Source organism: Benincasa hispida, chromosome 5 (genome assembly GCF_027475165.1).
Source record: "Benincasa hispida cultivar pf3 chromosome 5, pf3_genome.v1.1, whole genome shotgun sequence".
NCBI lineage: Eukaryota > Viridiplantae > Streptophyta > Magnoliopsida > Cucurbitales > Cucurbitaceae > Benincasa > Benincasa hispida.
In genome coordinates this window covers 27,284,151-27,298,299 of record NC_143482.1, presented here as the reverse complement: position 1 = coordinate 27,298,299, position 14,149 = coordinate 27,284,151, and the positions used below count along the sequence as shown (strand labels likewise).

The 14,149-nt window shown below is 35.8% G+C and overlaps 1 protein-coding gene across 27 annotated transcripts in view; it reads left to right on the top strand.

Moving 5' to 3' along the window:
- Positions 1-754: 754 nt before the first annotated feature.
- The window catches only part of LOC120077484 (phosphatidylinositol 4-phosphate 5-kinase 7-like), a 45,161-nt gene continuing 31,766 nt past the window's right edge, over positions 755-14,149 (top strand). For 4 of the 27 annotated variants that reach the window (XM_039031376.2, XM_039031375.2, XM_039031368.2 and 1 more), the window contains exons 1-3: positions 869-1,304; positions 8,778-8,913; positions 9,033-10,115. In XM_039031376.2, coding sequence (XP_038887304.1) covers positions 8,897-8,913; positions 9,033-10,115 — 1,100 coding nt within the window. In that variant the 5' untranslated portion in view covers positions 869-1,304; positions 8,778-8,896. Of the gene's footprint in view, positions 1,414-3,900; positions 4,008-4,645; positions 8,361-8,777; positions 8,914-9,032; positions 10,116-14,149 lie in introns of those variants that run through there. The other 23 variants (XM_090313934.1, XM_090313925.1, XM_090313935.1 and 20 more) reach the window with 19 other exon arrangements.

The window sequence follows — 14,149 nt, the reverse complement described above, 5'->3', positions numbered from 1 at the left end:
ATTGTTGACCCCTAGATAAAACTAAAAGAGTTTTCTGGTAGATAGAAAAACTAATAACCAATCTTTTGAGGACGATACTTGATTTCTAACCGTTGAACTATATTATTAGTCGATACGTGCGCTTGCAGAAGTTTAGGGGTATTTTCTATAATTCAGCCATATGCCATATCACTATCTTTATTAATAATTTATGAAAACATTAAGCAATGAACTAAATCGAACTATTTCCTTACTATGGGGACTTGAATCTACGATTTGAATATAGAGACAACAAACATGACCAATTATTTTAATCTCATGAATAAAAAAAAGGTAATTTACCATATCATCAACTAACGCAATCAAATAAAGAAATAAAACATGACTTCATTCATATATGTTTGAGGATTCACATAGTCCTTATGTGTTAATGATCCATTTTTACCTTTTTTTAGTCAATGTTTGTAATCAGAGATTACTTTCTTCAATTATTTATGGGATGAAAGAGTGTAAGTCACTATAAAAGCTATGTCAGTCAATCGAATAGGTGATTTTGAATTAGTTCGTAAAATTTAAGATCATTTTATTATGAAAAAAATATGCTAATAATAATGATTTGTCATGAAGTTTGACGAAATGAACAATGAAACAAAAATACATCAAAATTAAACTTAAATCATAAGTAGCAAATTGAAACAATGAGGATAAATAAATCCAAAGCATCACGCCTCTACATGCAGCTTCGAGGTCCCACTAGACAGTACCTGATTAAAGTAGATAGAGCCCAGTGTGATGGCTCGGCATCTGACGCCTTGGTCTTTATGCTTTTCTTGTCTTATAGTTCTGATCCCTTTTTCCTCCGAACCCCTGAACAATAATAGAAAAAGGTATCGATGAACAGGTACAGCTCTGATTCCTACATTTTTATACTTCCTCTTTGAATCAATGCTGTCACGCTCTCCTGTACCTCCACGTGATTATTGTCCATGATTGTTGTTGTTGTTCTTCTTCTTCATGCATAAGCAATCCAATCCAATCCCCATTTTCCCTGTACATAACGTGTTCGATTCCTTGCTGCGCTGAAGCGGTTTTTGCCTTTTTTGCTCTCTTCGATTCCTCGGTTCTTTGCTTTGACTTGTACCAACAGTGAATTTCGATTACCGAATTGGAGAGAGAGAAAGAAAGTGAGCGAGAGGGTCGAGTGTCAATTCGGAGTTGGAGCCGTACTTTGGGTATGAGCTGCTAACTTTATTATGGATGTAGGTGCCTTCTTTTCTTATATTATGTTAACGGAATTCGATGGTGGGGGACAGCTAGTGAAAAGGGTATTCTCTTGTTCTTTCTCTGTCTCGAGGGTTTTTTTTGGTTGGGTTCTCTCTCAATCTCTCTATTTACTCCCTCGATCTTTTCTCCCTTCTGTTTAGCTTGTAAGAGGTATCTGTTCGTATTCATGTTTAAGTTTATTTCTTCTAATGTTAAATCAATTCAGTTTGTAATTTTGTTTATTGCCTGAGCTTTTTTTTCTTTTTTTTTTTTTTAATTTTTTTTTTTTCATTTGTGAGCGAATGTGCATTGATTAGTTCTATGGAACTTCTGTTTACTGGACTCGTAAGAATGACGCTTGCTGATTCCTTTTCTGTTTTTGTTCCTGGTATATTTGATTAGCTAAGTTATACCAATTTCAATGTTTTCCTTGATTTCAGTTGCTGAGGAATTTAATATTTTTCATTTGATCAGCCAAATAGTTGCTTCAATTTTCTGGTTGATTTCCCTGTTTGTAGGAGATTCTTTCTATATAATAGGATTCATCACCGTTAAGAGTGTTGGAAAATCCATTTCCTATTGCAGTTAGTTGTTTTCTTTTATTGGAGGCAGGGCAGGACTTTTGATTCAATACTGCATGTTCCTGTGAGCGTATAGATATTCTATAATGGAAGAATGATTTCTTAACCTAAATATTCCTCTACTTTCGATCATTTTCTTTTTTTTTTTACCCCCTTCTTTCCCTCTCTCTTTCCCTTTCTAGGTTCTGGAGAGTTATACATACTTATTTCCCCCTCAGAAACAAGAAATACGTTTCACTGCATTAGTGAAAAGTTACCGAACTATTAACTACTATTGGGAGTTTACGAAAAATCACAAAAAACTTTATATTGCACAGGAAAGGATACATGGTATTTTGCTAGATCCATTCGCTCAACCCAATCTAAACATTCTCTCAGATTTCTTTCATACCACCATAAAGCCCACACGATCGACTCATACCATTAATCTATAGCACTTTAGCCCTAATCTTGAATCTACCACCGTATACAATTAAAGCCCGAAGGATGCCCTTGTATTCTTTCAATAAAAGTTTGGTTCATTATAAAAAGAAAAAAAATGAACAATGGAAAAACTCATGTTATTGGTTCTTCACTGCCTCTCAAACAAAGTGCTAACTTGGACTTTAGATCAATGGAGGGGCATCTTCTTTGAAGCCTACTAGCAGTGTTCATACCTTCCAGACAAAGAAGCTGCAGAAAGGGTTCAACTTCTTGGGACCATCCATCTCCTAGAAAATATCTCTTTATTGTTGATTGCAGTTTTGTGAACTTTGGAATAGAGATTTCACAGTTGATTGGCCAATGGATGTTGGTAGTAATTTTCATAATGTAAGGTCTAATAATTTAAATTAATGGTCGTGAAAGAAAATTTACAGATCTTGAAATTAATACATTTAAGAAATGGAGAAGCTTAACCCAAGCGGAAGATTGGAAATTTTCAGCAGCTCTTGTCGGAGCTTTCTGACCTCTATTTCAAATTCTATGTGCTACTCGATTTTATTTTTCTTGCTTAATGGGAGTGGCCTTTTTTTCAAAGCTGTCAAAGTTGGTGGATGGTTTCTCACTTCTCCAAGTTCCTTTGGTCTATTGTCTCCTATTTTGGCCTCATCACATGGTTGTTGGTTTTCTTAGTTTCAAATTTAGTGGTCTTCTATCAAGAGCCATCTTATTTTGTTTTGGGTTGTATTTCATTTTTTGCTCTACTTTTTTGGACAAGTCTATTCATGGGTTTTATTGGGTTGTATTTGCTTCATTTTACTTATTTTGTTTTACTGTACTTTGCGCATTAGTCTCTTTTCATTTTTTTAATAAAAAGTTCTGTTTCTTTTTTTTTTCTTAAAAAAAAAAAACATTTAAGAAATAAGAATGTTTTAAGTTACAGGTGTGAAAGAAAATTTTACATTTATCATGTGCTTGATTATTCCTTCTCCAAGCCACACATTGGATTCGGTAATTTATGAAACTGCTGTTCTATTTATTTTAAATATCTTTTTTTGTAATTTTTTGATAAGAAACGAGAAAAGACTTCATTCCTCAAAAGAACAAGGAAACAACCTAGAGGGCGAAGAAATAAGATGTCCCCTCCCCTAACCAAGGTGCAAAAGGGCGTTTAATCTAGGTTAATAGTGTAAATGGTGTAGTTACAAAAAAGCTTGTGAAAGCTACTCCAACTGGAGGCTGTAAACTGTACAAGATGACAAAATAAACAAATGACTAACACTTATTTGAAATTTTTTTAGCATTCCTTTCCTTCCATAATAGCCACAAAAAGTCTTTGTCACATTGCTCCAAAGCACATTGGCCTTTTCTTTCAAACCTCCTCCGCCAAAGGAAACGGCCATACAATCCTTAAATACATGGACAAACTACCAAAGTGCCCCCATACCCTTCTACTGAAATAACAGTGCAGAAATAGATGATTAAAAGTTTCTTCACTTTTCTTACACAAACATGCATATGTTTGGGAACGGGAAATGTGAGGAAATCTCCTTTGGACTTTGTCATTGCTAATTGTTTGTTATATTGTTGTTTCTCTTATTTTATTAAGAACTCTGGGCTATGCATGTGAATTATGAATTACTTTTTCTGATCCAAGATGTGGCACCAAGATGCAGCTACTATCTCTCCAAATTATGTAGTGCATTATTCTTGGCAAATGGGGAATCTGTAGTGGTGGAGATTAAAAGCCAGTTTGAAAGCCAGGTTTAAAACAATTCTCTTTTAAAATTCAAAAACAGTTTTTGATGTATACAATCACTTCTGGGAGAATAATATTTAAAAATGAAGTTTTTGGAGAATATTGGTTTTTCTTATTATTCAAAAGGACCCAATAATGGGTAATTATAATACAAGAGAAATTTCAACTAAGGAAATTAATTAAAAAGGAAAGTAAACAAATCATAATTAACATAATAATTAAGACAAATATATACTAAACACAAATCTACACTCCCTCTCAAGCTGGGTTGTATATAGAATACAATCCAAGCTTGGAATTGAATTCATCAAAATTTCTCTTCAGTAAAGCTTTGGTGGGAATGTCAACAATTTGATGGCAGGACGGAACATAGTTTAGTTCCACTATGTTCTTGTTGACCTTCTCAGATATGAAATGTTGATCTATCTCTATGTGTTTCGTTCTGTTATGATGGATGAGATTTTTTGCTATGTTGATTACTGCTTGACTGTCACAGTGTATTTTGAACAAACTTTGAGTTTCTATCCTTAGTTCTTCCAAAAGCTTTTGAATCCACATCCCTTAAAAAATTCCAAATGCTAAAGCTTGATATTCAGCCTCTACACTACTTCTGGCTACAATTGACTGTTTTTTGCTTCTCCAGGTGACTAAGTTGTCCCATACATAAGAGCAATATCCAGATGTAGATCTTCGATCAGTTAGCTCTCCAGCCCAAGTAGCATCAGTATAAAGTTCTACCATTCTGTTTGATGACTTTTTCAAAATAGCCCATGACTTGGAGTATGTTTCAAGTATCTTAAAATCCTGTTAACGGCCTTAAGATGATGTTCATTTGGACTGTTCATGTGCTGACTAACAATGCTGACAGAATATGATATGTCTGGTCTGGTATGTGACAAGTAAATTAACTTTTCCACAAGCCTTTGATACATGCCCTTGTCAACTGGGCTAATCCCTTCAATTTGATCTTGGCCTAAATTTGGATCCATAGGTGTTTCAGCAGGTCTACACCCCAGATTTCCGGTCTCCTTTAGCAAGTCTAAGATATATTTTCGTTGAGAGATGACAATGCCATCCTTAGATCTCACTGTCTCCATTCCTTAAAAATATCTCAAACTTCCCAAGTCTTTAATTTCAAACTCAGTTGCAAGCATCTTTTTCAAATTAAGGATCTCCCATAGATCATTTCTAGTGATGATGATGTCATCTACATATACAATCAGGATTGCGGTTTTGTTGTTTGCAGATTTCACATATAGAGTATGATCAGCTTGACATTGATGATAACCACTTTTAATCAGAACTTTGGCAAATATATCAAACCAAGCACGAGGAGATTGTTTTAATCTGCATAAAGACTTTCTCAACTTGCATACCAAGTCTTTGTTAGACTCATTTTCCATTCCAGGAGGAACCTGCATATAAACTTTTCTTCGAGATCACCATTCAAAACGACATTTTTGACATCAACTTGATGAAGGGGCCAATCTTGATTTACTACTAAAGATAAAAGGACACGAACAGTGTTTAATTTAGCAACAGGAGCAAAAGTCTCCTGATAATCGATACCATATGATTGAGTGAAGCTTTTAGCCACAAGTTTGCTTTGAATCTTTCAACACTGCCATCTAACTTGTATTTAATTGTGAAAATCCATTTGCACCCAACAGGGTTCTTTCCAAGAGGAAGTGTTGTGAGAGTCCACGTTCCATTACTTTCAAGAGCTTTAATTTCCTCACTTATAGCCTTTTTCCACTTAGGATCCTTAAGTTCATCTTGGATATTGTGTGGAATTTGAATATTGTCCAACTGCGACGAATTTAATTTTCCATATGCCACATATTTTTCAATTGGATGGCTAGTACAACTTCTAACACCTTTCCGTTAGAGTCTTGTAAGGTAGCCCCTTTCTTTCTCGAGTAAACAATAGGAATTCGACTTTGTGGGATTAAAGGTTCAGATTCAGAAACTCGTAAGACTTCAAGTTCAGAAGCAATAAGTGGGATTGACACGGGATTAGGTAGCTCATTCAGAGAAGGAGCTAAAACTTCGGATATGATGTGAGTAAGAGGTAGGGGACAAGTAGGCTGAACTTCCCATGGCTCAAATTCTTGCACATTCTCCCCTTGAATTTGAGACTTGGTGAAATAAGGTTGGTTTTCAAAGAAGGTAACATCCATTACATTTTTCTAGTAATTGGGGAATTTGTGCCCCTTTTGATGTGATGAATAACCTAGAAAAATGCACTTAATGGATTTTGGATCAAGTTTAGATTGATGGGGAGAATGATTGTGAACAAAGGAGGAACATCTAAAAACTCGAAAGGGTAATTGTGAAGAAAAGTTTTGTAGTTGGGAATGAATTGGAGGAAGACATCTCGAGGAGATTGGAATTTGAGGACTCGACTAGGCATTCGATTTATGAGAAAAGTTGCAGTAAGAATGACTTCTCCCTAAAACAGATTAGGAACATTACTAGCAATCATAAGAGAATGAGCGACCTCAAGGTGTCTATTTTTCCTTTTGGCAATCCCATTTTGTTGAGGAGTGTCCACACATGAACTAGTGTGAACTATACTATGAGATGAAAGAAATGACCTAAGAGTTGAACTGAAATAGTTTCGAATTATTATCTGTTCTAAGGACTTGAATATTACTTTGAAACTGAGTGGAGATCATAGAGTGAAAGGATTGAAAAATACTGGATGTTTCGGATTTGTCCTTCATGAGATATGTCCATGTTAGTCTAGTGTGGTCATCAATAAAAGTTATGAACCAATGTGCTCCAAATATTTTTTTTAACTCTAGAAGGCCCCCAAATATCACCGTGGATCAATGCAAAATGTTTCGAAGATTTGTAAGGCACACTTGGATAAGGATTTCTGGTATGTTTAGAGAGTTGACAAACTTCGCACTGAAAGTGACTCTGTTTTTTATTAATGAACAGATGAGGAAACAACCTTTCAAGATACACAAAATTTGGGTGACCGAGACGAAAATGCCATAACATGACTTGATTTTCACCAGACAAAGATGTAGAACAAGAAGAGGACTCGGGAATGAAACTAATAGAATTAGAAGAAGACTCACACATGGGGTTGAAAGACGAACTTGGATGATGTTTTCCTTGAAAACGATAGAGGCCACCTTGCTACTTAGCAATGCCAATCACCTTTCCCGAACCCAACTCTTGAAATTCACACAAATTCGAAGAAAATTTAGATATACAATTCAAGTCACTCGTAAGTTTGCTTATCGACATCAAGTTATAGCTCAATTTAGGAACATAAAGAACATTGGAAAGTATAAGATCATTTCATAATTTTATCGACCTTGTTCCTATAACCTCAGAGAGAGAACCATCTATTATTCAGACTGAGGAATGGCCAAGATGTGATTTAAACTGAGGGAAAATACTGATGTCTCGGGTCATGTGATCTGACGCTCCAGAATCTAGAATCCATAATTTCTGTTTATTGTGTTGTATAGAGAAGTAAGGCATGACAAAGTCCTGATGAGCAAAAGTTATAGATGTAACAGTTTGCTTTGTCATGTTGTGAGACACTGATTAATTGAGATTGAGTGGCTCAATTGATGAGTTTGAACAAAAACCAAAGAATACTCACAAATAACGCATTATCATCCCGAGCATATTTGGAAAAAAAAAAAAACAGAACTAAACTGCCTGAACCAATTTCATTTGAACCAAACCAACTGGTCTGAACCAAGTGGGGCTTAAATGAACCAAACAAAGGCTTGACTGAACAGAATTGGCCTTAGATGAACCAAATCGATTTGGCTGAACCTGAACTAATCTTGAACTGAATGTGTGAAGAAAAACCTTCACTGCCCCGATATGAACATGATAGCGATTGAATTTGGTCATCTGACGTGAGATCTCTAAACAACGTACGACAAAGAACCCATTGAATCTCTAAACGACAAAAGCAGAGTGAGCAAATTGAGTCCACATATGATGATCTGAGGAGCAAAGAACCCACGGAGAATGTGAGATCATATCTGGGCAAGGACCAACCAACAAATGGCTGATTTGGTTTAACGGATCGTAGGCTTCTCGTTGTCTATGATGGATCGCTGACGTGGGATCGAGATGAATCGAAGCTGAAGAAAAACGATGACAGTGGGTTATGAGACGAATTGGGTACGCGGATCTGGGTGCACGGACCTAGGAGTGCGTGGACGAACGACTCTGGTATGGTCAGCAACAATGGCTAGGATGTCCAGCAGTGGTAACTGCAACTTGATGACGATGGGTTCTGTGGAGGTGGTGGCAGATCTGATGACGGCGGCTAGGGTTTGTGCAGCGCTGGCGATGACGGTGGTTGGACTAGGGTTAAGGTTTTATTTTTGCTCTGATACCATGAAGTTTTTGGAGAATATTGGTTTTTCTTATTATTCAAAAGGACCCAATAATGGGTAATTATAATACAAGAAAAATTCCAACTAAGGAAATTAGTTAAAAAGGAAAGTACAACAAATCATAATTAAAATAATAATTAAGACAAATATATACTAAATGCAAATCTACGAAAAACAGTCTTAAGAACAAAAGTATTTGAGAACATTTGTCTACGACAAGCAATTTTTAGAAACAAATTGTTGAAGTCGAGAAAAATCGAGAAAGAAGCAAATTGTTAATTATACACCCAAAAAACCCTTGAGATGGTGAATGTAACTGTTATCATTTGGTTGCTGTATTTTACATTTTTGAGGTATTTCTTGCCTTCATTTGTGATGATGTTCTATTTATTCTAGAGCTGCCCAAGTGGATGATATAATCTCATATGGGTGGTCAACGTTGGGGAAAACAATTGTTTTTAAGAACCTAGATGGAAGTCATGGATGTCACGGTTACGAGAACGTGACCTGTGCTCATGGAAGATATCCAAGGGTAATTTCATCTTTAACTGAGTGAAACTTTCTTCTCCTTCTGTACCTTTCAACACTGTCATGCACCTGCACACATGGTCTTTTTAGTCAACATATTTGAAGAGCATTTATTCTTTTCAGGCTTACCGAGAATGTGCTCTCAAATGGAGATGTATATTTTGGCAGTTTCAAAGATAGTTTGCCACATGGGAAGGGAAAGTACACGTGGTTTGAAGGAACAATTTATGAGGGTGATTGGAAAGATGGAAAAATGACAGGTAAGGGAAAGATTATGTGGCCATCAGGAGCAACATATGAGGGTGATATCTCGGGTGGTTATCTTCATGGTTTTGGCACCTTCCACTATTCTGATGGGTCTATCTATAATGGAGCTTGGAGGATGAATATTCACCATGGGATTGGACGAAAGCTATATGCTAATTTAGACATTTATGATGGTTCTTGGAAAGAAGGGATACCTGAAGGTTGTGGTAGATACTTCTGGAGTTCTGGAAATTCTTATATTGGGAACTGGAAAGGTGGGCAAATGTGTGGTAAAGGGATTATGAAATGGGTAAATGGCGATCATTTCATTGGCTTTTGGCTGAATGGTCTTCGACATGGATCTGGAGTCTATTATTTTGCTGATGGTGCATATTACTTTGGATCATGGAGTAGGGGCCTCAAGGATGGAAAAGGGACATTTTATCCAGCTGGTAGCAAACCACCATCCATGGAGAAGTGGCATAACTTTCTTGGTTATGATATTGATGGAAAAGGTTTTGTATCTCGTACGCTCTCACTAAATTTAGAGAAAGAAAAGGCTCCAAGGCATGGCCTTAAGCACAGTTTGTCAGAGAAGATTTCCGTCACTGGAATTTCAAGTGCTGGAGGACTATCAAATTGGCCTACATCGATGGATGTGAATTGGGGCTCAAGTTATCCTACTCAAGAAGCATCAGCTGATGATGATTCTTGTGTGATGTCCCATGCTTCTGATCAAGGTCAAAATAATGTACCATATAATGATAGAGTGGTTTATGAGAGGGAGTACATTCAAGGAGTTTTGATACAAGAGAGGGTTAAGGACTATGAAGAACTATTGCACAAAAGTATGGAACAAAAGAAAACTACTGTGAAAGAAGCAGCGAGGGTGTCATGTGTTAACTTCTTTGAAAATCATCGGAGCTACTATTTAATGCTTAACTTGCAACTTGGTATAAGGTAAATCTGTTAATTTTTTGAAAGTATAGGCGTAATTTGTTACATCATATGTCTCTAAACTGGACCACAGGCTGCCTCACATTTGCATTAATATGATTTTTTTAAGCAATGGAAGTAGAAATAGTTTAGTTTGAAAGGATACCTAGATAAACTAAATGCTGTAGATATGCTAGTACAAAATTTTAGTAGTAGCACAAGTAACACTTTGATGTATACTATAACTATCACACACATTCCTTTAAATTGTATTTGACAAGAAATGATCCACATGATTATGTAACGCAGCGTTCTTTTTTTCTTTTGCTGATGATGAGTATCTTAATTCCTATTGAAAAGAATGAGAAATCTAGAAATTTGAATCATAACAGTAAGAGTTGCTTGCAATTTGTAAATGATTATATGATGATTTTTCTTTTTGTGATGCTAGGAAGAAAAAAAGACTTTCTCTGATTAGAAATTGATAATGGAAATTCACGAAGAACTTAAAGGGGACAGCCTATAATTTGAAGGCTTCTATACATTAGTGGCCAAAGGAAAAAAATTCACTTTCTTAGAGATCTTCCGCTTCCAAATGGCCTCTCTAGTTTATATCAGTCAGTCTTCTAGGAATATTCTCATCAAGTAAAGAAAGTCCGACGTTGATGAAAAATTCTGCTCGTTTCCCTCTTCCAAATAATGCAGTTACTCCCCCTTGAAGGTGAATCAAGTCCAGTTTCTCAGTGCGGAGCACGAAATTCTCCAGCTCTCTATTGAAAAAAATGACTTCATATTCAAGCCTTCATTGAAACTTACATTACATTTTCTTTTTGACAAGGAAACCCAACATTTCATTAAATTAATGAAAAGAGACAAGATATTGAAAACAATGAACATGAGCCAAATCAGAGCGTAGACAAAACAACAAAACAAAGTACTATGTTGTGAAAGTAAAAGCCTTCTCCAAGACTTTTCATTGAAATAATGAAACGAGTCTAGTACTCAAAGTACAAGATATAAGATATAAAACAAAAGTAATCTCAGCAACAAATGAAATTACAATGACATAAATAGACCAACAATATAATAAAAAAACAAACATATCTAAGGAGAAAAACACCCTCCAATTTAAACTAATATCTTGAATAGTGAAACTTTTCCTCTCTTTTTATTGAATTACACTGACTAATAAATTCACATATTTATGCAAGGTAATAAGACCTAATAGTATAAGAAAAAAATCTATCCTAAACCAAATCTTTAAATAATTAGTAAATAAAAGATGAGATAAAACCGAAAAAGATAACTACAAGACTATCCTAACTTAATAAATTACAATACTCCCCCTCAAGGTGGGTTGTATATATTATACAAACGCAACTTGCTATTCAAATCTTCAAAGTTAGGTCTTGATAAATGTTTGTTGAGAATATCTGCAATCTATTGCTTAGTAGGCACATAGTTGAGATGAACAACTTCATCGTTGACTTTCTTTGAGATGAAATGTGGAGCAATTTCAACATGTTTTGTCCTATCATGGTGAACTAGATTCTTTGCGATACTTATGCAGCTTGATTGTCACACATCATTTGTATTGGTGAGGAATAATCTTTTCCTAACTCACTTAGGACTCTTTTGATCCATATGGCCTTCACACATGCCCTGAGCAAGTGTTCTAAATTCAGCTTCTGCACTACTTCTTGCAACTACAGGCTGCTTTTTACTTTTCCATGTAACAAGATTGATCCATACAAAAGAGCAATAACCAGAGGTAGACCTTCTATTTGAGATGTTCCTTGCCCAATGTGCATCAGAATATACTTCAATGGTTCATCAGTTTTTTTAAAAAAATAGCCCTTCTCCAGAAGTCATCTTTAGATCTAAGAATTCGATATACAGCTTTGGTATATATTAGGATTATGCATAAATTGACTAATCATACTAACAGTAAATCCAATATTTGGATGAGTATGAGAAAGAGAGATAAGACGCCCTACAAGACATTGGTATCTCCCCCTAACTAGAGGCGTGCTCTCAAGATTGAGCCCAAGTTTCTTTTGTGGATACATAGGAGAGTCTGCTGGGTTGCATCCTAACATGCCAGTTTCTTTTAGTAGATCTAACACATTCTTCCTTTCAGGTACAACTATACCTTGTTTTGATCGAGCAACCTCCATACCTAGAAAATATTTTAGATTTCCTAGATGGCTAGATCCTTGACTTCAAATTTTTTAGCCAAGTGTCTTTTCAAGTTTTGTAATTTTGATTCATCATTTCCAGAGAGAATTATAACATCAACATATAATATCAAGAGGGCAAGTAGATTTTCAGATCTTCTTTTGACGAACAGAGTATGGTTTGTCTAACATTGTGAATACCCAGGACTAAGAACAAAGGAAGCAAATCTACTGAACCAAGCATTGCTCAAGTCCATAAAGAGATTCTTTTAGCTTGCAAACCTTTGTTATACCAAATTTCTCTTCTCATCTAGAGGAACATCCATGTATACTTCTTCTTCCAAGTCACCATTCAAGCAAGCATTCTTAATTTCTAACTGTTGAAGACCCCAATCAAGATTAGTTGCTCAAGATAATTCTTATGGTGTTAAGTTTAGCAATAGGTGCAAATGTTTCTTGGTAGTCAATACCATAAGACCGAGTAAATCCTCTGGCAACAAGTCTAGCCTTCAATCTCTCAATATTCCCATCAGCCTTAGCCTTATACTTTACTTTAAAACTCCACTTACATCCAACAGTTAGTTTCCCATTAAGTAGATCTGTCACTATCCATGTACCATTTTTTTCAAGTGCTTCAATCTCATCTTGAACTGCTTTTCTCCAACCAGGATGCATGAGTGCTTCATGAATATTAGTTGGTACCTGAACATCAATAGTAGAAACAAATGCTCGATATGATTATGATAATTCATTATAAGACACATATTTCCCAATAGGATGTATGGTACGACTCCTGACTCCTTTCCTTCCAGCAATTGGAAAGTCTAAATCGTTAACCTCTTGATTTATAATTTCCAGCCCACCTTTGTCCTCACTTATGCATTGTTCATTGGAAGTAGATGTTGGTTTAGACGTTTGGGAGAGTTGACGTGCTCCAGAATCTGTCCTCTCTGCTTGTTTGTTTCTTCTTATGAAAGTGAGCAGTTTTTTAATAGCATTTGTTGGGACAATGATATTTGGATTTGTTTCTAAAGGAGACATAGGTATACTTGAAGAAGTGGGAGGATGGGGATGGATAGGATTTAATGAAGTGACTGATTCAGATTCAGGTTCAGTCTTAAGTAAAGATATCCGTGATTGAAGTTGATTGTCATGCATGTTCACCCCCTGATGATTTTGGAATAAAATGGGACGTCTTCAAAGAAGGTGACATCCATGGTATCATATACTCAATTTTTGTAATGAAAAGCATTTGTAACCTCGTTGAGTGGGTAGTACCCCAAGATATGCATTTATGGGCTCAAGGATCCAACTTACTACAATGTTGGGAATGGATGTGAACGAATGCACTACACCCAAAGACTTTAGGAATCAAATCAAAGACTGAGCACGAAGATGAGGAAAGGATAGAAAGAAGACTTGACGAGGAGTGGAATAACTTCTCTCGAATAGAATTTAGGAACGTGAATAGAGAACATCAAGCATCAAGTGACTTCAAGAAGATGTCGATTCTTGCATTAAGCTATCCCATTTTGTTGAGTATCAACATAAGAGTTGAGGTGGAGAATTCCTTGATTTGGTAGGTACTCTCCAAGATATGAACTAAAAAACTCTTTTGCATTGCCTGTTTTGAGGACAGATTTTTGTTTGATAGTGATTTTTGATCATATTATGAAACTGTTTGAAATGATTATAAACTTCAGATTTTTCTTTCATAAGAAAGACCCAAGTAACCGTGCATGATCATCAATAAAGAAAACAAACCATCGAGTCCCAGAGATATTCTTTTATTTTCAAAGGACCCCATACATAACTATGAATCAATGAAAGAGGACTTGAAGGTTTGTAAGCAATAGGAGGATAAGGGTTCCTAGTATGTCT